Genomic DNA, 27,252 nt, shown 5'->3' on the forward strand with positions numbered 1-27,252 from the left:
TAAAGGCCTCCCCTCTAATAGATGCCTCCATCAATCTCGAGGGTAATTTGGTTTCAACCCCAGTTACGCAACATAAAATGTAATATATTGCCGACTTAGTTTCACAATATTTGTGATTTTCCAAAAACAACATTGGTGCGGTGCGCAGGTAGAGCAGGTAGGACCCCCACCACCACCACTATCCCTTAAACCCCAAACCCCTCTCTCTAGGCCAAACCCACTCAAAGGCCAGCGGCTTGACATTTGCTTTGACATTTTTCCCACTCGTATTCCGCCATCACCTCCTGGCCTTTGCTTCCGACACAAACATCTTGGTCTGCTTTGATATTAAAGCAATGTAGCAAGCTTGACTTTTACAACGCGTAAATATACCAGGTACTTTTTTTGGCCCTAGGAAAGCTCAAAGACGCCCCTGAACTACGCAACTTAAAGATCCTGTACCTCAAATTATATAATGGTCTTCACTGGGGAGGTACACATGATTCTTGTCTTTTGCAACTCCGGAACTTACCAGGTACTTTTTGGGCCCTGGAAAAGATATAGATAGATAGCTCCCATTGTGCTTGTTTAGCTGCTAGGGAGCTAACTAGCTAGCATCAGGGGCTAAAGCCAAACTGTGACAGGGTTTTTACTTTCGGGACCTGGATTTGCCACCTCTGACAACGGTTCAGTTCTCATTAGTTGCCCTCACCGACCTATCCCAAAAGGTGGGGTGATACCCTGAACTCTTACTGTAACTTGAATAGAATCATTAGTTTATGGAGTACTTCAACTGATCCTCTTGATCTGGTGAGAAGTCTTTAGGGTTGGTAAGTACCGACTAACCAGTAGTGCTGGGTTTAAAAAACCGAATAATTAATATTAAATCGATTTTCTTTTTTGAGCCCAATATCGATTCATAAAACCATGAATTGATTATTTTAATAACTCTTTTTTTCCCATAAATTACGTGAATTTATAAGTATTTTATTACATATATGGATGAACTGACTTATTGCACTTTAAAATTGAATCAGAATATTCTAAGTTTATATTTACAATTATTATATTAGAATTATGAAAATATTTTCATCTCATCCTTGCAGTCAATCTTTGTGTAACACGTAAGTGATTATAGTAATATGTGTTACTTTCATTAATAAACTAAATAATTTAACCAGTTACTATCTCCACAAAATTTTATTTGGAATTTAATGTTTGTGGAGTTTTTATCATGTCCTTAAGAAGAATTGATGTTCCATAATTAATCAATATCGTATCAAAGTAAAGTGAATGGAATGGAATAGAAAAAAACAAAATAGAATCGAATTGAACTCTTGTGAATCGAAATTAGAATCGATAGCTAGCCCTACTAACCAGTGACATGCTTTTACGTAGGAGTTCTGTTATGACATCAAGTACGCAGATCTCACCAAGAAAACCCTTGAGGTGACCGTGTGGGACTACGACCTCGGGAAATCCAACGATTTCATTGGTGAGTTTTGAAAACTTTGGTCCATCATAAATACAAAGATCCCGATTACTTACCCTCGGCCCCGAATCCAGGTGGCGTCTCTCTCGGCATCAACGCCAACGGCGAGCGACTCAAGCACTGGTTCGACTGCCTCAAGAACAAGGACAAGAAAATCGAGCGCTGGCACACGCTGACCAACGAATTACCCGGCTCGCTAAATGACTGAATGTCCTCATCTTGCCAATAGACTCGTCAGACCGCACCCCACCATCTACCCGACAACTGCACCACCCTTCCTTTCCTTCCTGCTCACCCTCATTGCATCAAGTGCCGGGTACCTTTCCTCTCACAACAGGGCTCAAGTCAAAGTATCCGGAACTGGAAAGCCTTGTGTTTGCATGTACAAAAGTGACTCAAGGGGGTTGATAAAGCTGTAGTAACGAGCCCTTTTTGCACTGCCTGTCAAAACAATGTCTGTATAAACGCCACCGACACGGAATGAGGGGTTTGCAGTTGGAGGTAGTACACGAGCCGTAGCAGTGTTGTTTATACAGAACGACAACACAGAATTGGGGGGCAAAGTCGACCCGGCAATTTTCCGGCTTCGGAGGGAGTATCACATCAGGAACAGAGTCAGGACGCTGCATGTTTGTAAGGGAATGGTGCAAATTATCAAGTGGAATTTAAGCAATTGTTGCTGTCCAGCAAATTTAGAAAGTTGGAATGTTCCACCTTTTTCGCTCTCTTCTGCATAAATGGCACAGATGTGAAATAGTCGACTGGTCAATTTTCCGCCTTCTGAGGTAGTATACGCAATCTGTGTGTAAGGTAGTTCCGCAATGCCGGAAATGGGGTGTGACATTTTAACACTGAAAATTCATTCATGGAGATATCTTCATGTCACTGTTCTTCAGACACAAAGCCGACCTGGCAATTTTCTGGCTCTGGAGGTAGTATCAAGGCCCATATTAGAGGCTATTTGTAGGGATTGGGGTTTGTAGAGATTGGGGGTGTTTAAAAAAAATTTGGCCTTTCCTCCCAAGTTGTTGTTCTGTAGAAACGACCACGATGCGTATTGGGGGGGACAAAAGTTGACCTAGCAATTTTCTGGCTCATGGTAATATCAAAGCCGTAATAGAGACTATTTGTAAGAGACTGGGGGTGTAAAATGAATGAATTTCCTACCTTTCCCCTTTGTCACTATTCTATATTAATGACGATGCAAAAAGCAGTGGACAAAGTCAAATTACCAACTTTCCGGCTTTGGTGGTAGTACCAGATCACTTATGGTTTGAACACCCAACATGGACATGCTTGGAACTGCAACTTTAACAAAAAGCTAACATGCTAACAAAAAGCATGTCTTGTTTACAGCCTCAGAGAAGAGCAGAAGAATACCAATTCAGAATTCCCGTCATAAAAACCTTTTACGTTTTTATTTCTACTTGTATGTTGTCCTCCACCGCAAAGGAAAGCATTTCAATTCATTTGGCATCTCCACTTTTTCTTTTCCATGTTAACAGTACTGAATGTGAGGGGAGGCGAAGTTGACCCGGCAGTTTTCCGCCTTCAGACGGAGCATCAGAGCCATAATGGTCCCTTTTCACCTGCTTTCAAAGCCAGCATTTATTTGTCTTTTCCCCGTCACTCTTCCATATATAGCATGGAGTAGGTGAATGAAGGCATAGCGGCAATTTTCCTTCTTGAGGGGTAAGTATCAGAGCAGTAATATTCACTTCAACTGTGCCTGTAAAAGCCGTCTTTTTTCAGTGTCAGGCAAATATCAATATTCCATTTTTAGATGCAGTAATTGACGCAAGATGGTGCCTGTGGCCCCATTCACACAACTTTGTATTTATCCACCACTTTCAATGTCCATGTTCCGAATAAATAACATGAAACACAGGAGGAAGTCAAACTAGAAATTTTCCGTACAGTATTTGGAGATAGTAATAAACGTAAGACTTGTAATTGATGCACCTTTCACACATTTTTTCCACCTTCCGCCATGTCGCTGTTCTGTAAAAATAAGACTGACTTGGAGGGCAAAGTTGGCCATTTCTCGCATTGCAAGGTAGAATCAAACGCGGGACTTCACCCGTCGGCTCTCACGCGGCCGATAGAAGCCGGCATTTTCCCGCATTTTAGCCTCTCCTGCTTTGTCGTGGCAGGGAAATGGCAGGTCTTCTGTTATGGCTCTGATGCACGATGCAATTTAGAAGAATGTATAACCCACACCAAGTGGTGTGAGAATGTGCACCTCAGTGCTTTGTTGATGTCGCGATTTCAAGGTCCCGTATACCCTCATAGGATTTGGTTTGATTGTTTTTCACACATGAGACGCGCCAGCAACAGCTAAAAGTTAAAAGAGGCCCGCGTTTAATCCGGACTCCCATTTTGTAGCGAGTAGAGGCAGGGATGCACGTTGCGTTTTTTGGGGTGTGGCTTATTTATGAGTCCGTGTCTGCAATGTGACCTTTTAGCACAGACGCTGCCCTTATAAATGTGCACCGTGCGCAGAACGCCAACAAAGTGCAATGCAAAGACGTGCAAGACTACCAGCCGAACGCCTGGCATGTTTTTCTGCTTCATGTATTTTATTTGGACTCAATTGTATTTTATTTTGAATGTTGTTTTATTTCAAAAATGTTATTTTTATATTTTTTATTTGATTCAATTCATTATCTATTATTTGTTATGTAATTGTATTAGTTTGTTATTATTTTAATGTTATTTTTTGGGGAATTTTAATTTGTTTTTAATATTTAATTTGTACTTTTTTTTCTTTATTCTAATTTTTGGGGGGAATATAGTTTCCTTTTTTGGGGGTTGTTTTATTCTATTATTTGGATTTTTTTTCTTTGTTCTTGTTTTCATTTGTTATATTATTTAATTATTCTTTATTTTTATTTGTTCAATTTTATTAGTTTTATTTTGATTCAATTTATTATATATTATTTGTTATTTAATTGTAGTATATATTGTTATTACTTAAATGTTATTTTATTTGGAATTTGAATTTGTTTTCAATAATTTTTATTTTTTTCTTACTTTAATATGTGTTTTATATTGAATATTTTTTTTGGATTGTTTTAAATTTGTTCTTATTTTTACTTTATTTTATTTGTTATATTATTTAATTAGAATTATTATTCTTTATTTTATTTGTCCAATTTTATTTATTGCATTCATTTTTGGCATTATTTTTATTAATGTAGTAAATTATTTTACTTTCAATTATTTAAAAAATATATTTTCATAGTTTATTCTAATTATATTTTATAATTAATTTTAAATGTATTTTAATTGAACTATATTTTTATTGTATTTATTTACCCCAGTTACATGTCAGTTTTTCAGTTTTAATTATAATTTATTGTAACTATCCATCCATCCATCTATTATCCGAACCGCTTATCTTTTATTTTTCATTAATCGTAGGGTATATATTAGATTTTTAATTTAAGTACAGTATTGCATTTGATTTATTTTAAATGTTAATGTATTAGATTCTATTATAATACATTTTGTTTGTTCTATTTGAAATCATTTATCGTTCAAATCAAATCATTTGATGCCATTCAGCTGGAATGAACCCATTTTGACTCCCGTGTTTTTGTTTTTTACGTTATTCAACCTTCATGAAGCCTACTTATACTGTAGTTCACAAGGTGTTTAATATGATTATTATTAATATTTGTGTTTTCTGCTACTATATATTGATCCCAACAATCCCAATCTCCTCCGGTGAGCCTGACCGACATTTACCGACTCAACACGACGATGTGATTTTTGTAAACCGTCTGCCTTCGTATGCAAGCTCAATATTCCGAAAAAGAAAACCACAACAAAAAAAATGCATGTGTTCCTGTTTTTGTCATGAGATGACCTAATGTTTGATACTGTTTTCTGTATTTACACAAAAAAAAAGAAAAAGAAAAAAAAAGTTCAAACTGAATGCTCCAGTGATGGCAATGCTTTTTCTGGACTCCATTTTGTACCCGTTTGGCTGCCGTGTGTGACTTTGATGTGAATTTTGTTGGTTTGTCGAATGTTTGTATGAGTTATGTCAATGCATTATGTCACATTATATTTTAATCACACCCAAAAAACAAAAAAAAATTAAAGTGGATCTGTTCCGTTTGCACCAAGGACTGAACAGTATTTTTCTGTGATATTTGGCACCTTCTTGTGGTGGAGCTCCATATTGCAACCAAATGCATGTAACAGCAAACAGGTGTTGAAATGGCGAACAATCGACCCTGTGAAAAAGTGCACTTGTTTTTTTTGGCCATTTTGATTTGATTTTGCGACGTGATGAAAAGACCAAATCAGATTTGATGTTGCAACTGGCTGTGAGTGTGACAAAACAGAGCAACAATTGGTCCTGTGGAAACGTGCTGCTTTTTGTCATTTTTGGGCTCATCCGGGGTGTGAAAGGCAATCCTGCACACCGAGGGCCTTGCTTGGATTACAAAATAGTAAGAAAGGGCACTTCCACTGGGTCGATTGTTGCACCTTATTGTCAATTTTCTGCTGTGGCCCCTTTTAGTTCCAAGAATACCGTGAAACCTTCCACAAGCACACCAGTGACCCCGGGCGGACGAAAAAAATTGACAAAATACTCAAGAACAACATTTCTCATCAACCCCCTTACTTGGCTGAAGCCCCGCCCTTGTCCGTTTGAATGGCAGGTTGTTTGTTTGGCTGAGAGCAGCTGCTGACTATTCCAGTCGGAGAGCAAACACAAGCACCAGGCAGGCAAGCAAGGAGGCAGGGAGCTGCTGCCTCTGCCGCTCTGCCATTCAGGACCTGCGACAAGTTGCCGGAAGCAGGAAGGCAGCAGCTTCCGTTTTGTCTGGTCTGGCATCAAAATAAAATAAACTTTTTTGGTGTGTTTTTTTTAATTCCCAACGTAATGTACTGTTATTTGTTTAAGAATTATTATTATTATTATTATTATCATTATTAAATATTAGTATGAAATCATGACATTAATATGAACATAATATAGTTTAGATTTGATTTGATTTGAAATTTATAATCCTGGGTAAACATTTTTTGAGGTTTTTTTTTTTAAGAAAGAAAAATAATACTGATTTACAAAATATTTTTAAAATTAAAATATTTATGAAATTAAATTATGATTTTTTTTAATTTCTCTTATTAATGAATTATAATAAAATGAAATATACTTTGACAGCAAAATGTAGCTACTTTAAAAATGTGTACTATGAATTGAATATACATCTTCTTTTTTAATTACCAAAAATGACCAAAATACATTAAAAAATATATTTTTAAATAATTTATAAATTGAAAAAAATATATCTAATATTGGATTTAACTTTATTTCATTTAGTAAATAAAAGGATCTAACATATATTATTAGTGAAATGTATTTGGGTCATTGTAATTAATTAAAATATAGTAAGGACATATATTCGAATTGAATAAAATATTTTAATTAATTTTATTATGAAAATACATTTAAGATCACTATTTAATAAAAATGAATTAATAAAATAAATAACCTTCATTTAAGATTATTTCTATTTTTAAACATTCAGCTATTGCTTTGTTTTTTAAATATGTTAAATGAAGAAATATATCTAGATGTTTTATTTTATTTAGGAAACTATTCAAAACATATTTAATTAAAACAAATAGTTCAGAAATATATTCAATAGTTATAACATTAACATACTGAGTGAGGTACCTTTATTTATTTTACGTATAACGACCATCTCATTTTATTTTGTAAACCCTCCGACCGGAAGTGTGATCGTTTCCGTCTTCACCTTGAAGCAGGTCCGTTTTTTTCCTTCTTTTTTTTTTTTACCTCTTGCCTTCTTCCTCCCTCTCTGCTTCTCTTTCTCTCCCTCTCTCCCCCCCCCCCTCTTCTTCTCCTCTTTCTCTATTTAAGACGACTTTAGGCTGGGGCGCCAATGTATTTATTAATGCCCTTGTTATTTGCTTGTACGTAGCTTTCTAGAGTTGTTTTTTGTAGTTTGTTTTTCGTAGCCGCCCCCCTTTCCAATGAGAAGACGTAAAAGATGGAGCTTCACATTTTAGAGCACAGCTTGAAAGTGGCCAGTATAGAGAAGGAAGGCATTCAGATTTGCACTCACGGATTAATCAAACTCGCCTTCCTGGCCTCTAAAACCAGGTATGTTCATTCTTCTCGCTTTCACACAGCAAAACCGGCTCGTTAGTGTTGGACTTTAAAGGCAACTAGCTTCAAATGTGCGTAATTTTTCAATGTGTCTTGCTAGTTTACAGAGGCACCTTGAAGGCATCATAATGCTGTTTAAATGTGTTTTTTGTGCCTGTACGTTTGCTCATTCTCGCTCCGCTTTTCCGGGCCTTTACTAGATCTGTGCCACCATTAGCTGAATCGGCGCCATCCCGGCGTGTGTTTCGACTCATATGAGTGTCTTTTACTGGACGCGTTCTCGTCAAAACTCCGTTATTAAAGCGTCAAAAGTGGCATTATTGCTAGTGCGTGGCGTTCACTGACCGGCGTTGGGGCTCGGCGAGGAGATGCTCGCCGTGCGAGAGGAGGCCTTAGCACTTGTTTTTGTCGCCAGGCTGTGATTAATGTGAGCCTTAAGCAGGTTAAGTTCCTCTAAACTCACCATGTGAGCTCGCCAAAGCTTTTCACAAACACATCTTTGGTCTCAAATGATTCATTCATGACACGTTTTGATTTTCCCCAACTGGGAAGTAGAAATGGTCTCTTGTTCCCATGTCAGAGGCGTCAGCCCCTGTACTTAAGTTAAAAAAATAAATTAAAAAAAATTCAAGTCAAAGTACAAAAGTTAAAATTTGTTAGCCTAATTGACCAAATCATATTTGAACATTTAAATAAAAATCTTAAACTCATTGGTGTTTTTCATTGATTTAGTAGAAGTAAGTTAACCCTATAAATTCAAACGTACCATACAATACATATTGAGACCTCTATTTGATGACTGATGAGTATAATATTTGTTTTGCCATTAAAACCCTGACGTATATGATCCGACACATGCATTGCACAGATAATCCATTAGAGGGCAGTGTCACCCAGCTGATTGCTTTTCCAGTGACCTTGCAACGTCGCCCCAATTGAGAAAGGAGAGACACCTATACTTATAAATAGTGGGAAATGTTCTTTCTGATTTTTGGAAATACGAATATGTTTGATATGTCTGTTTATTATTGTATTTTTGACAGTCAGAAGTATACGAATTTGAAGCATTGTGACCGGATGTGTCAAATATGACACAAATCAAAAGTCATATGTGGAAGTTGATTTAAAAAAAAAAGAAGAAAGTTTTTGTTTGTTCAAAAGGACCAATAAATACTCTATTTACAACTAATCTAAATTTTGTCTTCTGTATTTCATGGGTCAGGTTTTATAGGGCTAAAAGTAGCTTGGTCAATTATTCTGTAAGGCGAACAAATTAATTTTTACGTTTAAACAGTAGCTTGTGTCATCTTGCCATACACGTCTCATGTTAAGAACTAGCCATGTTGACTTGATGATCTCGTAACATTAAGATTTTTGAATTTTCATACAATTTTTAAAATGTATTTATTTTTAGATAAAAACACCTCAATGCAACATTTTTTTCTCAGGGAAAATAATAAATTCATTCTGTTAGAATTTAAACTTTTCTTGAAAAATTATTCCCACACATTTAAAAAAAAAAAGAAAAAAAAAGGACTTAATTCTTGTAGGATTGTGACTTTTTATCCATTTATCTAAAATGCTGTTCTAATAATGATTAAACTTGGGGGGGAGTTTTTTTTCTATTTTTGGTTATTCTCTAGCTGACGTGTGTAGAATTTAACTACCCAGCTGTTAACATTAGCTGTTAGCATTTTATTGTCTTTGTTTAACAATCGGGTTTTTAATGTTGTAAAAAAAAAAGCAGTGAAGCAGCAAAATGCTAAATGGTTAACTTTTTAAAGAACAATCATTGTCCTGCCTCTGTGGACGTGATCTTAAAATGCCTCCTAGGCCTTCTGGCCCCCCCTTCCTCCACAAATATTTGATGTAATTAATGTTCCCCAGTCACTCAGAGTTCAGCGGCAACAACAACAACAACAAGACTCCGTCAAAGAGTCCTTGTGAAGTTCCTTGCATGCCCTGCGAATTCCACTAATGCCGAGGTTCAATTAGCTCGTTAATGGGAACCGAACGGCACCATCGGAGGGGCAAGAACAATTTGAGATGGCATCAACGCTCATTTGGACATAAGGAAATAACGACGCGTTCTTGCTCCTTTTAACGCTTCAAAGGAATACATGACTTGGGTTCGCCTGCCGGCCATTTAGATATTTCTGCGAATGTCACGTTTGGACAAATTTGTGTCATCGCTGCCATGCCGCGTGGGCCCACATGATGCTTTTATTGGTTATGTGACCTTGGCGGAAGACACACCCGCAATAGTCAAACAAAAACTGTTGGCTCTCTCAATTTGTTCAAAACATCGTTGTATGTTTTAACTTATTTCATTATTGATACAATAATAGGTTAATGTATTTCAATAAAAGAAAAAATGTATACAAGTGCAATTTGACATGCGTACATTTGCCAGCAATATATGTACATTAAATGTATAGGCATATACCATAATACATTTATGAATCATATCCTTATAGTTACTCGCATATACAATTTTCATTACACTCATACTGATACATCTTTTTTTTTTTTTAACTAAAAAAACATTTTCAACTTTTATGCAATTTTAACAGCTCATGTCTGATATGAGTCTTTTTTTTTTTTTTTTACTTTGCTTTTAAACAATGTTTTTAATTCAGCAAGTGACTCGCATCTATCTTTTCAGGTTAGTTCCAAAATTATTTCACAAATTAATACCTTTTACAAAAGCATACCTTTGCTTAATATTTGTTCTTATTAGAATTTTTTTGTAGACACTTGTAGCCCTTATGTTATAAGGACTCTCTAATTTCAAACAGTTTCTGAGTACTGTGGGCAGAATAGATTGTTGTGTACTTTGTACATTATTTGTGCTATTTTAAACTCGACTAAGTCGTAAATTTATTTTAATAAATGCATTTGTTTTAATAAATTATGAATGTGTTGGTTCTGTATATTTTGATCGATTAATAATTCTAATGGCCCCTTTTTGCAGTTTGAAAACGGGGTTGGTGTTTGTTTTATATGCGTTTCCCCAGATTTCCACACAATAGGTCAGACATGGTAATAATAATAAAGATTTAGCAATCAGTTCCGCAGACTACAAAGAGGGGGAAAAAGTTGTAAGGTTTTACTAAAAAAAATTATAATTTCAGTCAGATTTTTTTTCAAATTACTTTTTTTAAATCCTGAAAAAGTTCAACTTCTATAGGAAAAAAAAGTTTTTTTAAATATGTGACTGCGTGGGGGGGAATGCAAAAAAAAAATTTAAATTGCAAGAGCTAAGTCATATTTTTTTCTAATTACTTGTCTTTTTTAATCTTGAAAAAGTTTAACGTTTATAGTGGGGAAAACTTTTTTTTTTAAACACGAGACTGCATGGGGAAAAAATGCACAAAAGTTTAGATTGCAAGAGCTAAGTCAGATTTTTTTTCTAGAAAATAGTAATTTTATGAGAATATAGTCAATTTTTTTAGCTGTCAAACGATTACATTTTAAAAATCAGATTATTCAAATCTTAGAATTTTGATTAGTCACGATTAAGCTCTCAATTAAAAAGGATTTTTTTGTCAACAATTTCTGCCCGCCAAATTTGATGAGCACCTGTTATGTGTTAATTCTTTCGACATTTTAATGTAATGAGCACGTCTTCAACATTTTTTGATCCACTGCACACGCTCATCCTCCTCTTTTTTTTAATCAGTTATTTACTTGCATAATTTAAAATGGAAAAACAATTGCCTGCAGTTAGAATTAATAGTGTAATCTGCATTAATACATGATTAACCCCAGGGCGTTATTTGTCCATTTTCTGTCATTTTTATGTTTTTCTGTGTTTCATCAAAGAAAAAGCATTTGAAAAAAATACACTAGGGACCTGACATTTTACCAGGATTGTTAAAAAATGTAGAAGTTCAAATTGGCGCCATGCTGTTATTTATAATTATTACCAAACAGGAGGGAGAGATTTACACGAAATTCTATTAATAATGCCCGATTTTGGCTCATTGACTCCCATTATAAATCACAGTTTTTGATATGCTGTAAACCTGATGTGTTATAATGCATTTTCCGTGATTACTGATGCAATTGCTTCTTTGACGAGTCCTAAACATGAAAATAGAGGAATTTGAGTGTTAACACAAAAATCCACTAGGTGGCACCAAAGGCTAATAAATGAATACAAAATGCATGCCTAAAAAAATTCTATTGTTATGACTTATGGACTTGTTTGAGCCTCTAACTATGTCATATGAAATATTCAAATTATATATATATATATATATATATATATATATATATATATATATATATATATATATATATATATATATATATATTCATAAATGACTAAGTTATCTCACTTCAAAGGAAATGCCTGATTTTGGCAAAATTACAAGAGTTTTGTGCTATTCGGAAAACTGCCATTGTGTGAAAACTGGGCATGCAGAAAAAATTATATTGTTATGACTTATGGACTTATTCAAGCCTCTAAATATGTCATATGAAATATTCAAATTAGTCTTTTATTTTATTTATATATATATACAGCATAGTTAGTCTTGCTATTAACATAATACCGCTATTATTGTCCATAGGGGGCATTAAAAAAATAAAATAAAATAAAAACTATATATGTATAGATAGGTCTGATGCCACCGAACATTTTGAGCGGTTGAAAGTGAAAAAAATATTCATAAATGACTAAGTTATCTCACTTCAAAGGAAATGCCTGATTTCGGCAAAATTACAAGAGTTTTGTGCTATTCAGAAAAATGCCATTGTGAAAAACTGGGCATGCATAAAAAAATTATATTGTTATGACTTATGGACTTATTCAAGCCTCTAAATATGTCATATGAAATATTCAAATTAGACCTTTATTTATATATATATATATATATATATATATATATATATATATATATATATATATATATATATATATATATATATATATATATATATATACACAGCATAGTTAATTTTGCTGTTAGCATAATACTGCTATTATTGTCCATAGAGGGCATTAAAAAAACTTTTTTTTTTAAACTATATATGTATAGATAGGTCTGATGCCAGTGAACATTTTGAGCGGTTGAAAGTGAAAAAAATATTCATAAATGATTAAGTTATCACACTTCAAAGGAAATGCCTGATTTTGGCAAAAATTACAAGAATTTGATCAAACTATAATGACGCCCAGGGGTTAATGCGGTAATTTTTGTGTTTATGTGATTGCGTTAATGCTTTAACTTTGACAGCACTATGGGTTTTTTTTTCATAATTTAGTGTAACTATTACAACAAAAATATTACTTTTTCAATGTGTAATTGTATAAAAAAATTCAAAAATAAAAAAGGCCAAATGTTTCAAATTAAAAGTTGCGTATCGTCAGCGTAGTACCACATTGTTGGACAAGTGAGCCCACAATAAATTGGCTTTTTGGTTGCCGTAACATGATAGAAAACTCTCAAATTCTTGTAAGTGTGGGTAATTGTATTTATTAGGGGTTGGAATCTTTGAATGTCTCACAATTCGATTAGATTCCGATTTTTCGATTAACTCTTTCACCGCCAATGACGTTAAAAGACGTCATCCAATTTATTTATTTATTTATTTTTTGAAACGGGTGGAGGGAAGCCTTGGCCAGCTGTGGTGAAAGTTTCAAGCAGATCTAGTTAGCCTAATGACTATTTTTGGCCCCTAGATGGCAGCAATGACTCTCTTTTGACAAGATTGGGTAGGCGTCAGTAGAAGACGTGAGGCGGAGCTAGAGGGGACAATGGCTGGGGAAGGGAAGAGAAGAGAACATGGCGACCGGTTTGCAAGTAGCTCACGCTCGAGCATTTTTTTTCAAAGACGAAAAGCATCGACCAACGCTATAAAGAGCACATTGATGACGACGATGATCATCATCGATGATGATGATGATGGTGACTCCGAGGTTGACGGCGAAGTTGGAAGCGTTGACGCGGCGGCTATGACGACGTCATAAAAGGTTCACGGGCTAGCGATGCCAACACCGGAAAACGCGGAGCACAACCGAGCACGCTCAGGCGGACGCTCAGGCGGACGCTCAGGCGGACGCTCAGGCGGACGCTCAGGCGGACGCTCAGGCGGACGCTCAGGCGGACGCTCAGGCGGACGCTCAGGCGGACGCTCAGGCGGACGCTCAGGCGGACGCTCAATCGGACGACGAAGAGTGCCCCGAGTCCAATGCATATTCATCGGAGAAGTGGGTACAGTCTGCTACTTGCTATTCCCCGGAAAAAAAGGCCGTCTGCACGCGAAACGGACAATGGAAAGTGAAAGTAATCTGTTGTGCAAACCCTGCTCCCTCTCCTTGCACGCAGGAGAGCGTTACAAAAAGAAAAACTGTATTTGAAACATCCACATAATTGTAAATAGTACCACAGTTGCACACATTTGTAAATAGTTTGCGAAATTGTTTTGTCAAATTGTTACACTGTTGAATGGAAATAAACGTATTTTGCAAACTAAAAACACTTTTTCATTGTTGGTGGTGGTGTATTACAGAAGTAAAGCACTATTTAGGTGTTTGTGGCATCATTCATGGACAAAAAGAAGTGTACAATTCACTAGAGTGCATGAAATAGCATCGTTTCACAAAAAGCTCTTTTTCTCCGTTTTTTGTTTCAAAACAGAGAATTTCGGTGAAAGTAACCATTTTCTATTGTTGATTACTGAAGAACCGAATAAGGTAGAAACAAACTTTTTTTCTGATGAAAGATGAGAGTTCAATCTTTCATTTGGTAGTATGTGTGTTTCCATAGTCCAAACAACATTTTCTGTGGACCTTGAAAGATCAGTCAAAATGCTTAAATCAGCTGGCACTGGCGACATCCCGTTTCTGAAAATGCCTGGCAGTGAAAGAGTTAAGAGCAATTTTTTATTCAAAATGATTTGATTGACAATGATTTTTGCTTCAATTTATAGATGTTCAAGGAATCGTAATGATCTACTCCACTCTGACTCGCTAATGCTAATTAGTGCTCTACTCGCGGCACTTTTATCACTTTTATCGCTCCACGCTGGGAAAAAAAATTAGAATAACTTGATTGTGACTTTTTCCTTCTACTCTCTAATGTGGCTACAACTTAACAGTGTATCAGACCGCGTGGAACCACACTGCCCCTAAGTGGCCAAATCGGGTACAACATGAACAGCGCTCCCAATAAAGGCACACACAAACAAAGGGAAGACAGTATAAAATAATTTAAATAAAATCGATTTTGGGACATTTAAAATTGATTCTGAATGATACTAAATCGCGATTCTTATGAGAATCAATTTTTTGTAAATAAGTAAATACTTAACTCGGGCAATACTGGCATACTAGTATGATGTTAGTGAGGCAAAAACAGCATGCTATGGGTACTACTGGTGACATTTTACATAGTACAAGTAGCTTGCAGATTTCAACTAGTGCGCAGTTTTGCCACACTAGTAAAACTATTGCACCCTAGTCCTTCAATTAGCTTACGGTATTGTCTTAGTAGTGAGGACAAAGAGCATACATGAACCTCAACCTTGTTATCAAGGATATTGAAGAACTACTCAAACAGGTTTCCATAGACACTAGTAGTAGAAAAATATTACTAGTGAGACAGGCTTTCGACTAGTGCGCTGAAAAGCCTTACTACTGCTAGTGAGGACAAAGAGTGTATTAGTAGATAGAGTGTATAGATGTCAAGGATAGGGAACAAAATGCTAACATTCTACTAATGGTTAGTCGTAAACCCTTGGTTGACCTGTCATCATCTCCCCCCGCGCAGGTGCAAGTTCTTCAGCCTGACAGAGACGCCGGAGGACTACACCATCATCGTGGACGAGGAGGGCTTTAAGGGTGAGCCTCGGCGAGTCGCCGCGGCAACGGTGACATCATCACCCACCGTGTTGTGTAACGGGGGGGGGGGTTACGACGTCTGTTTGGGCGGTCAGTGTTTGAGCACACTTTGTCACTAATGGTGGCGGGCCACTCGCTATTCAGTGAGTGAATCCGCGTGGTCACACACCTGAGCAAATCTCCACCGTTACCCCGGAGACCAGAGATGTGGGGTGGGTGGGAGAGCGAGAGCTTGATAAGCATGGCCAGTGGTTCTCAAATTAGGGATCTGCAAAATAAATTGCAAACATTTATTTAAAACACAAACTCCAAGTCTGACATGGTTGTGATGTATCACATATCTCTGAACAAATCTCTTTCTTTTTTTTTTCAGAACAAAAGGAATAACTTTTCGAGTGTTATGTCAATATCTACAATATACTAAGTCCATATAAAAAAAAAATTATCATAATTTTGCCGTCTTTGTTCCAGCAAAGTTTGTTTTTGTGTGTGTTAGGTGTCTATTGCGTTCCCAGGAATACCGCATGGTCTTTATTGTCTGTCTTTCCCCCCCGCAGAGCTGCCAGAGTCGGAGCACATCAGCGTCGCCGAGGCCACATGGCTGGCGCTCAACGTGGTGTCGGGCGGCGGGAACGCTTCCAACTCGCAGCCCATTGGCGTCACTAAGATCGCCAAATCTGTCATTGCGCCCTTGGCTGACCACAACATCTCAGTTTTCATGCTGTCCACGTATCAGACCGACTTCATCCTGGTGAGTGGCGACACGTGGGAGGTTACAGAATCCTGGGATTTTTCAAAGTTGGGAACTCTCTGTGAGAATTTGAGGAATAAACCAGGACTTTTCCAAAATTCAGGGTTGGCTCTTAATAGGTAACTTTAAAAAACTGTCAAAATTAATCGATAAATTGACAAGTAATTGATTATCATATTAATCGTCAACTATTTTAATAATCGAGTCATCGTTTGGAGCCTTTTTTTCCACTAAAATTGTCCAAATACTGATTTCAGCATATCAACCAGTAATTGTTCACCGATTTCTGTAGTCCTTCATGAAAGAAGACTGATTATCTTCCGTGTTTAATCAAAATAAGACATTTGCAAACATCTGTTTTTACTTTGGAAAACAATGACCAAACCAGTAACATCAAATCAATCTCTCTCTCTTTTTTTTAAATCACTATACAAATATGAAGTACGAAATAAACACCAATCACTGGTTAACTAATTTGCTCCCAAAAACATATAAATACGTTCTATTTTAAATATTACCATGCTCCCAAAGACGTAGTTATATATTCTTTTAAATGTTTTTTTATGCTAGAGCATACAGAAGGCTTTGATGCAGCCTCTGAACAGAAGCAAATGCTTGAAGCAGCGATAGTTATTAGTGTTTTTTGGACCCCGATATTAATTCCGATACTGCAAAAAAGGATATCAGCCGATATCGTTCCGATACCTGGGTTGTTGTTTTTTTCAACAAGAAAAAGCTGCCCTGCCATTGTTCAGAAAATTCAAGGGTCAATAGGATATTCTATCTTGGTATGCAGTAAACACATCACACATTAGTGAATGTTGTGCACAAGTAAAACACAAGCTGCTGCATCCAAAGTCCTATATTATCGTCGGAAATAGTAGTACTGGCATGTTACCGTACCGGTATCGGAAAAACACTGGTAGTTATTACAAAAACAGCCAGGAGGTGGCAGCAGAGTATAAGAGATCAACCAGGGCCATGTTGCAAAAAGCTCTTTTTGCCAGTGTTTTCAACAAATTGGTGAATATTGATGAAACTTAGCTATACTTTAATGCTAATTGCTGCAAAACGGAAACAGAAACAAATATACTCTCTTCCTAATGAAAGAAGAGACTCTAATCTTTCTTTTGGTAAGTTCCATGTTTTTATAGCAATAGAACAAAATATTCTGTGGGCCTTGCAAAATCTGTTAAAATCCAGTAAAACAGCCGGGAGCGAAGGGGGCTGCTTCAGTGAAAACGACTGTGAGTGAATGAGTTAATAAGCAAAGTAATCCAAATCAAAATAATTAGGGGGAAAATGTTTTTTTTGAAATACACTTTAATGCAAAATTAAAATGAATCCAATTATAGGCTTAATCAATTCTAAAAATATTCAATAGTGACAGCACTAAAAAAAAATAGTATAATGCAATATAAAATATAATGTAGAATAATCTGAACTAGAAAAATTCCCGCGGAAATTTTGAATGGGACTGCTGACTCTTGTAAATGAGCTGAACAGTTTAAAATTTAAACGACTGGAATCGGTCAAGAAATGTGGAAGTTAACCATAATCAACATCAACTAAAAGTATCTCACTGTCCCTTTAAGAAAAATGCACTTTTCACGCACGCACATTTGACTTGGAGACGTCACGCACCCACATTCCATTGATATTGTATGAGAGACGCACACCTCGAACAAAAGCCTCTCACGACTTAACGGTTCAAGTTGCAGATTCAAGAAATGGCTCGTTAGAACGGCAAGGGTTTGGGGAACGCGAGCATGTTCTCACTTTTTTAATCGGATGAAAAATGACCAAATGAGAGCAGGTTGAAAACTTATGATTTATCCAAAATGAAGAGGAAAAAGGAGGCGAATTTAACATGGAAAAGATAGGCGAGTTAGTCCGACTTCTCCTCGCTTAAAGTGAAAATAAAGGTACTAAATGACACCTTAGCCAAATAAAAGTTAGTTTGTCTGAAAGAAGAGACTTGTCACTACAAAATGTGAGAATTTGATGTCTAGTGAGCAAAGATTGTGGCCATGGTGACGAGTTAAAGTGAAACTTTTGACTTTTGGAAATATATTTTTTTGGTTCCCGCCACTCAAAGCCTAATTGCTCCACAGAGTGTAATAGAAGGCTATTTCACTCACTGTCTTTGAACCCGCACAGGGGGGAGAGCTTTCATTCCTTAAAATAAATTTCGACACTGAGCTAAAGATGGGAAAAATTGCTACAAAATGAGCTAAAATTCATATCGGTCGGATAATGTATGCGCGCGCAGCGTGTCTTGGAAAAAGGTGCTTGATCTGTAATTTGTCCCCCCTTTCGCCATTCATTTCCTTTGGGAGTTTTTTGGGAATTGCGTCACCATGGTAACTCGGAATTCCTAGAAAAGTAATGCTGCACCGAGTCAGATCGAGCCGCATCGTTTGATACCTCATTTGTCCCGATGCGATCTACGGTACGGGCCGCATTTTTGCGGAAAAATCTGGGGATTTTCTAGGGTGGAGAGTAATATGTGCTGCTGCTTTCAGCAGTCCCATAATAAAGGCACAAGTACAGTGGAACTGTAGTACTTACTACAGTGTGAAGGCATGTTTTCGCTCAAATCTAGCAAGGGCCACCAGGGTCATAAATTACAGGAAATTTCAGTTGAGTGAGGAGTTTGCCCTTGAGGTCTTGGTTTTGAGTCTGGTCTTGAAACCACTTTGGGGAGCTATTGGTCTTGTTCATACTGTTTGTGTATCAGTGCCCCTTTTCTTTGGTACAGGAACAAATCCTCTCTTAGAAAAGTCTTGGTCTCAATGCCTCCATGGTTTCAGGTTTCATGGTTATAAGTCCAACTCATAAAGGGTACTGAAGTGCCCCATCTGAACTCGACCACTTTTCCGGCCAACCGGCTTGAAACTGATCCATAACAGAAACATTTTGAAGGGAATATCTTACATTGCTTGCGTTTCTGGTTAAGGGGCCTTAAATCACTGAAATTGTGGAGGTTGCAGTTCAGTGGAGTCAGTCCTCACTGTCGGGGGTTAAAAAAACAAATTCTGCTGAGCTGCTCTGCTTCAACAAAACAAAAAAAATGGTGTCAGTGTTGACAATCTGTTACGTAAAAGCGGCTCAGGAGCTCGCTGCTGGAATTCTAGGTATTGTACATTTGTAGCTTTCCTGTCTGGACACTGCTGCATCTTGACATCTGGTCCCGATTACTGGATTGGTAAAATTCACAACAGATCAAGTCTTACAATAAACTCTCTGAAACGTTTGTTTCATGCAAATGAGCCACTGCTCATGAATCTCTAATCACGTTGTTCTCGGCGCAGTTAAAAGACATCAGCGAGCGTGCGAACCTCCAACTGACTGAACCGTGTTGTCTTCAGGTCCGAGAACGAGACCTCCCCATGGTCATGCACACGCTGTCTTCGGAGTTCACGTTACTGCGGGTGGTCAACGGAGAAACCGTTGCCGCCCACCACCTGGGGGTGACCAATGGCTTCGTCAAACCCAAACTCGGTATGTGAAGAACGCGGAGGATTAGTCACGTTTGTTGTGTTCAGTTCTTACTAACCCTGTTGACATCCGCCGCCGCCAGTGCCGCGTCCAATCATCCACCCGCTGTCCAGCCCCAGTAACATGTTCTGCGTGACCAGCCTGGATCCGGACACGCTTCCCTCTGTAGCCACCCTGCTCATGGATGTCATGTTCTACTCTGGAGGGTAAGCTGGTCTTTAGCTTTCAATTTGGTCTTTGGAGGTTTATAGACTTTGTTTTAGGGGTTAAGTTTAAGGGGTTGTGTTTAGGGTGTATGGTTGGCGTTTTGGTTTTGGGGATGGGTAGGGGTTTAAGGACTAGTGTTAAGGTTTAAGGTTGGGGGGGGAATGCATGCGTCGAAGCTATTTTAATAATTTAAAAAAAACATATTTGCGGCTCCTGGAAGTTGCCGGAACCATTATTTCGTGCTTCCACATGGACACTTATTGCTGATGGACTCCAACCGGCTATCACCAAAACACTACTATTAAGATGTTTCCTAGAGTTTGTGGTCTCTTTAGACTGAAAATGGAGAAAATTCTCTCAAACAATCCGCGTCAAAATCACTAAAGAAATAAGAGTTCTAATTCATTAATTGGCGCCGACACACGTAAGATGGCGGGTGGCCTGACGTGCATCAGCAACTGAGACACTGCGGTATCTACCATGTTAAACAAAACTCACTCCTCCCAAGTTACTCCAATCGGCGGGAGGGCGTCTCGGCTATCTGAAATGCTTTTCGGACACCGAGACAGACACCACACACTCGCAGCCTCGCACCCGTCCACGGGAATGCGCAACCGAGGGGCACAAAGGTGGAAGCGCAAGTACTGGGACGCGTGGCCCACACGTCGCAAATTGGAAACGGAAACAAAGTTGATGAGTGAAGAGTCGGAAGTCCCGACTCCTCCGTGGCATATAGTCCATAAACGGGCCAAATGGACCCAGTTGGCCACAAAGCTCTTAACAACAGACACAAGGGAGTTAGCATAGGCTCATTTTGTTGATGTTTGTGTAAAATGTGCATATGTGTACAGAAGATAAGGAACAATGAGTATTTATATCCACTAAATTCAACTCAGGTTCAACCTTTGTGGAGTTATTAATTACAAATTCATTTTTTGAGGGTGGCGGGGTTTGTTAATCGATTAGTTGATGGAATAATCGATAGGAGGCTCCATTCTTTAAAAAAGTCATTAGTGACAGCACTTTAAGGTTTAAAGTAGGGGTGTCAGGTGATTAAATTTTTTTTATCGTATTTAATCGCATGACTTCAATAGTTAACTCACGATTATCGCAAATTGTATCTGTTCTGAATTGTTTTTCTAAGTTTCATACTCTTAACATAAAAGTGGGGAAAATTTTAAACTAATAGAAATATGACTGCATCTTTTGGTCATTGAGACAGCAATTTCACAATAATTCTTAAAATTAAAAAGATTTTTAAAAAAACGTGTTATATTGATTTGTGTCAAGGTTATTTTCCTGCCACTCGATGGCATTATTGCATTTGTAAGACATTGGCGACAGCTCAGTGCATTTTTCTTTTCATATTAAGAACTCTCCAATTGTTAACATGAAGTAAATTGTGAAACTCTGCACATTTTTAAAATGTGTAAAATACAATGTGACCCCACTCTCCACAAATATATGCATTATTATTGCATTTATTACTTAAATTAATTTTGACGTGGACGTGCTGGACTGCTGCGTTGCGACTGGACTCCCCCCAGTACGGGCTTTCCAAGTAATTTTTAAAAAATTAGTGACGTTAAATGAACTTTAAATGAACTCAAAATTAACACACTCATTTTAACACCACTAGTTTGAAGTATTAGTGGTTGGTGTTGGTTAGATTTTGGGGTTGTCTTAGGTTTGAAACTTGGCTTGTTTGTTTTGTGTTGCGTCTCCAGGTCGAAAGAATCGGGCACATGCGGCGAGGATGCCAGCCACATTCGATTCTTCTCGTTCTCTCTAATCGAAGGTTACATTTCGCTGGTCATGGATGAACAGACGACGCAAAGGTTAGCGGGAAAGTAACAGCAATGGCTAGTTAGCTCGGATTAGCTCAAAGCTGGCTAAATTGCTCCGACTTTTTCCACAGGTTCCCAAACAACGTCCTGTTCACCAGCGCTTCTGGCGAGCTTTGGAAAATGGTCCGAATCGGCGGACAACCTTTAGGATTTGGTGAGTTTGTTAGCTTCTCTGAGCTAGCGCTTCCGAACTGGTAATTATGGGTGGGTTTTTATTCATTTATTTATTTTATCAGACGAATGCGGCATTGTGGCTCAAATATCGGAACCCCTGGCGACCGCTGACATTCCAGCGTACTACATTAGCACCTTTAAGTTTGACCACGCCCTGGTGAGCTAGCCTATCCTAGCACGTCTTTTGGGGGATAAAATTAATGCTTACAAAACAAGTTTGGCATCTTCTGCAGGTTCCTGAGGAAAACATCCAGAGCGTGATCGGAGCGCTAAGGACCGAGAGCAATCTGGCGTAGCGAGGATGGGCGCAAAAAGGTTTTAGCGTTTCTAAAAACTGTCAGGAGTTAATTAGCAGACTACTGCGGATCAGCTTGGAGTGAGGTGCAAAGGGGATTTTGTCGCTCAGCCATTTTTCCGTAGTCCCCTTCCATTGTTCCTTTTTGATGCCAACCCAGGGCACAGCCCCCCCACCCCCACACACCTTGCTGGGCCCCGCCCTGGTAGTTGTTGCTGCTTCACCCCTTCACATGCACCTACTGTTAGTTACAAAATCCCCTCTAGTGGAAGGATGATGAATGTACTCGTGGAAGAATTACTACAACAAGCTTTTTGCAGTTTTTTTTTCTATTACTTATTATGTTTTTGTCTTATTTTTTTTTACTTTTTTTTTTTTTTTTTACATAAATTTTTTCACAGTTTCTTTTTTTATACCTCAAAATTTTCTGGGGCGTTAATTTTCCTTTTTTCGCATATTTTGGTTTTTGTTGGTGGTTTTTTTTTTTTTCATTTTTTGTATTCATTTTTTCTAGTCATTTCTTTTATTAATTTATCAATTTTTTCTTTTCTTTTTTTTCTCATGTTGATTTTTCTCCCTTCGTTTTCAATGTTTTCCCCTCAATTGTTTTTATCAGTGCCAAGATGTTTTTTTTTCTCCTTTTTATTTGAATGCCTAAAGTGATGATGCCTTTCGTTGTGCAATCTAAGGCCGCGCTGCGTTCGCCGCCGTTAACGTGAAATTGTTGATCCATCTCGACAAAGATTCTTTGTTTTTTATTTCCATTTTTCTTTTTTTGTCGAAGCGCTCACACTGCGAGCAACCGTCGCTTCCCTCCCACCGCTCGGAGGATTTTGACTTCATTCAGTCCATCTGCTATCGACAGAGGATATGTAGCATTGATAGTTTGTTGACTACTTGATAGCGAAGGAAAAACGTAACTTATTTTCCCGCTCATAACGTTACAATCCAAAATATTAGCAGCGTAGTTTGTCAAATATGTGTTGTTGTTTTTCCCCTATCAGACGATGCTAACTTGACATTGAATTTTGTACCGACTGAATGTTTCGGACTCTTGCCTTTTCACTTCATATTGCTGTCGTCGTAGTCACTGGTTAGCTCTCAAGTATTGTACAAGAATTCGGAAAGTAAAAACATTTGATTTCTTTTTAGCTAAATTATACTTTTATTCACTGTATGCTTACATTGTTTTTCTCAAGACTGAATTTTCACTACAATTTAGGTTTCATACATCAAAGTGTAAAATGACATAAGGAAGTTGAACTTATTTTATTTTCTTCCCAGTAATTAAGCTTAACTCAGTAACTAAGTTTGATTTGACTGTTAACATGATTCTACTGTATATCGTTTTTGCCGTTTAACAAAAAACGTTAGCCTTTCTGACCATTTTTTTTCTTTTTTTGCGACGGATAAATAAGTTTGCAGAATTTGTCAAATGACATGAAAAAGCTCATGATTAGAAATAAGCAATTCACGCTTATGTTCTTTGTTATTGGGAATTTGAAATGTGCGTATAAATACGAAACTCGGATTAAGAAACTTGATGTAACCCAAAAGGCTGCCCTGGTTTTGGTTACTAGCGATGATGACGTTTGACTCAATGAGTAATAACTAGATTTTGTTTTTTATTAAAGTCCTTAACAACTAGCGTTGCCAAACTTTTTTTTTTAATCCAATAAATATAAAATGGAATTCACACTTAAATACGAAGCTAGGACCATGAAACAATTAGTGTATCTTAACCCATGAAACTAAAAATTTCATATGTAAATTACGCCCTTTTTTTGCAAGCCAGATGTTTCGCCAAAGAAAATGGAATTGAACCCGTTAACAGTTGACTGGCTTTACCTAGCTGGTATTGACAAATATTTAATGATTTAGATGTAAATGTTAATAAAAGTTTGTTCCCCCCCACCCCCAAAAAAAAATCCACCAGTTTAGCCAACCACTATTGTGCTAACCTGAAATGTTGAAAATTGTTCTTATTGTCTTGCAAAAATAGAATTCACCCAAGACTAGCAGACAATTTGCTTCTCTTGAAATATGAAGCTGGCATAGGCTGCTACAAATGTCATACAACAATTGTCTAATTTTCTCTTTGTTTAAACACACACACAAAATTCACCTTTAAAAATGTATTGGCTTTGTATGACCTAAAAAAGAAAAAGAAAAAAAGCCCACCTTTTAGTAATTTTAATGAAAAGATCATCTATAGTTAGATTTTTGTTTTATAACCCTACCCCAAAATATGATGTACAATCATTTAGCAAGCCTATAATTAATTGGGGGAAAAATCTCCTAGGACCAATAAACAATCAACTTATCTTATTTCAAGGAACAAGCTGTAGTTACTGAAGATGTTGTGTTACGCTCACTTTCTGGAGTTGCACAAACAAAATTGAATTCCCCGTTAAAATACGAGGCTAGAAGCAATTAACAAGTAGCTTGCGCTTATTTTCTCACTATTGCACAAAAATTATTATCTTTGCTTAATGCAAAGATAATTAATTAATTAATTTCTAACACCTAGCTTTAGAAAATGGCGCCTCCAAATTTTTCACAATTTCTATTAAAAATATTTGATTGTTTATTTTATTTTATACATTTTTTATTGTGATAAGCAACCCCCAAATTATGCCTGTAAGGATTTAACAAGTCTGAAATGTCATAAGTCATTTGCACTTATTTTCTTACAAAAAATGTGCGAAATAGTGAGAAATGATTAGCTTGGATTATCTCACTTAAAATACTAAAAATGTTCTTAATTAAATTACCCTCCACTAGAATTTGGTCGTTAAATTGATGGTCGCTTAATGCGAAAAGTCAGTCTAGCTTTAATTAGTTGCACCTCAAAACTTTAAATTATTTAATTGGAAAGATAATCACTAGTTAGCTTTTTTTAAGCATTTTTGATCATCAATGTGCTCATTTTGCCAACCATTATTTAACTAAATGAATGATGAAACAAAGTTAAAACCAAGAAACGATTAGCTTAGCTTAACCCACAAAACGGGCTGAAGCTGCTACAAACTAGTGAGGACCAATAAACAATTAGCCTAGATTAACTCGCGCTTTTTTTTCTTGCACAAAAATGGTCTGCTTTGCAATAAATTAACCTAGCTTTACTTACTAGCGCCTTCAAATTTCAAATGTATTTACCGTATTTTATGTTATCGCCAAATTATTAGCCTGTCTGCTTAACTCGCCGAAAATCGTTACAGTACTTTCACTCTTTTTTTTTTCTTTTTTTCCCTTCCCGCCAAGAATCCAGAAAAAGGTGTTTGCATTAGCAGTGACGTTGTCGTTGCTCCCAGTGTTGGCGTTTTTCTTTTTTCCTTTTTCCGTAATGTATTACTGAGCCACTTTTGTGACGAGAATAATGACGACGTAATAATAAGCTAACACATGAAGGAGAGTCACCTTCAGTGTGTATTTTCCGATCTTTGGAACACCTCCTCCTCAAACATCCCTTGACCAATCATCTGCACTTTAATGCAGGTTGCCCCCCGACCCCCACCCCAGCCCAAAAACAGGCCTGCTGAACTGATGAGTAAAAACAGGAGATGACTATTGGTCTTAAACATTTGCTGATAATAAAAATGTATTTGTTTTCTTGTTGTTGTTATTGCTGTTAGTTTCTTCACCTTTCAGACCAGAGTAGTCGATAACATTTTTTTTTTGTCAGTGTTAAAACTCAGTCATTTCTACTGATTCCATTTCAATGCAATTTTCTTTTGATTTGGAGCTTTTTGTGCGTGTGGAAGAATTAAAACTTTCTTTTTTTATTTGTGACTTAGTGTTAATTTTATTGTCCTCACTTTGATCTGTTCCCAATGTATACTTTAATCAATAAACTGGTGACACTGCAGCCTCATCTGACATGTATTTTATTTTCATAAAAAAAAAATACCAAAGCAAACAAAAGTAGTGAAGTAGCAAAGCATCCCCCCCAAAAAAATTGATGAAAAGACAAGAAGAAAATTGGTCAAGAAGGCTGAAATATAGTTGCAGAAATCTATGGCAAGTAGCGGCTGTTTAGCACATTGTAAAGACTTTGGCCTTATCGTGCAGAGAAACCATCTTAAGCTACTTTTTGAAAAAACACACTTGAGGTCATTGTTCGAGTCCGTAACTGAGCGATCCGCCCACTGTGGCACTGCGCTGCAGGGTGAGGGAGCCAAAGGGTCCGATCCTGTGGAGAGCAGCTGGTTTAGCTGGCTTTCACGGACTTGTATATGAATGGACTAACAATGCCGCTTACTCGCCATTGGAAGACGTGAAGCCACCGGCGCCCATCTTACGTTGCCACACACTAAGCCAGCCTAACTTGAATACATTGATTTCTCTTTGAAGTTTTCATATTATGTTCTTCCTCTACGACGAAAATAAAATAAAACTAATTGCGAGATCTTGCCAAATTGGTTGCGATTGTAAGTAGGCTACAAACTCCTTGATCCTAAAGTGTCTTTACTCCTTCTAGTGGTAAGCTAAAACAAATGACTGAATGAATAGTGTGTCTCCTAATGAAAGGTTTGCTCAAGACACCACGGCGTATCCTTCAAGTAACGTTGAACTGAATTTAATTTGGCTCCGATAGTTTTTTAATTTATTATCAATCCGTTCCAATGGACTCTTGATCGAAGTCAGCAGAGGGTGCAATAGCAAATTTGTCCACAAGATGGAACCACATTGATTTTTTTAAGAGGGCTGTCTGTGGGATTTTTCTAAAAATTGCAAAATGGATCCACTGATATGTGACCACATTTCTTTCCGTTTGGAGAACAAGGCACATGTCACGTGATCGCGTGTAACGTTCATCGCCGTTTCCCCATTTATTCCGTTTTGATTATTTTCGTTCCCCCTCTCACACTGTTAGTGACTGAAATAAATATGCAGATATAAAAAACAGCAGCAACAAAATACAAATGAATGTCCAGGTTGCCAGTGAAAGGCTGAACAGCAGGTGACAACATTTAGCTCTTCTCGATTTTGCCGACTGT

At 37.3% G+C, this 27,252-nt stretch overlaps 2 protein-coding genes across 3 annotated transcripts in view; both read left to right on the forward strand.

Moving 5' to 3' along the window:
* Positions 1 to 5,600, forward strand: part of doc2b (double C2-like domains, beta) — a 67,828-nt gene extending 62,228 nt beyond the window's left edge. For both annotated transcript variants that reach the window (XM_077547366.1, XM_077547367.1), the window contains 2 exons: positions 1,378 to 1,474; positions 1,546 to 5,600. In XM_077547366.1, coding sequence (XP_077403492.1) covers positions 1,378 to 1,474; positions 1,546 to 1,679 — 231 coding nt within the window. In that variant the 3' untranslated portion in view covers positions 1,680 to 5,600. The remainder of the gene's footprint in view (positions 1 to 1,377; positions 1,475 to 1,545) is intronic.
* Positions 5,601 to 7,314: 1,714 nt separating this feature from the next.
* On the forward strand, positions 7,315 to 26,120 carry castor2 (cytosolic arginine sensor for mTORC1 subunit 2). The gene is made up of 9 exons (XM_077547288.1): positions 7,315 to 7,622; positions 15,407 to 15,477; positions 16,035 to 16,228; positions 19,600 to 19,732; positions 19,812 to 19,935; positions 21,664 to 21,774; positions 21,855 to 21,937; positions 22,020 to 22,114; positions 22,191 to 26,120. The coding sequence occupies exons 1-9, from the start codon at positions 7,510 to 7,512 to the stop codon at positions 22,251 to 22,253; spliced, it is 987 nt and encodes a 328-aa protein (XP_077403414.1). The 5' UTR covers positions 7,315 to 7,509; the 3' UTR covers positions 22,254 to 26,120.
* Positions 26,121 to 27,252: the final 1,132 nt, after the last annotated feature.

Source organism: Vanacampus margaritifer, chromosome 16 (assembly GCF_051991255.1).
Source record: "Vanacampus margaritifer isolate UIUO_Vmar chromosome 16, RoL_Vmar_1.0, whole genome shotgun sequence".
Lineage (NCBI taxonomy): Eukaryota > Metazoa > Chordata > Actinopteri > Syngnathiformes > Syngnathidae > Vanacampus > Vanacampus margaritifer.

Bases quoted from the DNA above. Each gene is read 5' to 3' on its own strand.
- castor2 (XM_077547288.1), top strand. From the start codon at position 7,510: ATGGAGCTTCACATTTTAGAGCACAGCTTGAAAGTGGCCAGTATAGAG. The intron at 15,478-16,034 runs GTGAGCCTCGGC...TCCCCCCCGCAG, and splicing joins GGACGAGGAGGGCTTTAAGG to AGCTGCCAGAGTCGGAGCAC. The intron at 21,775-21,854 runs GTTAGCGGGAAA...CTTTTTCCACAG, and splicing joins GATGAACAGACGACGCAAAG to GTTCCCAAACAACGTCCTGT.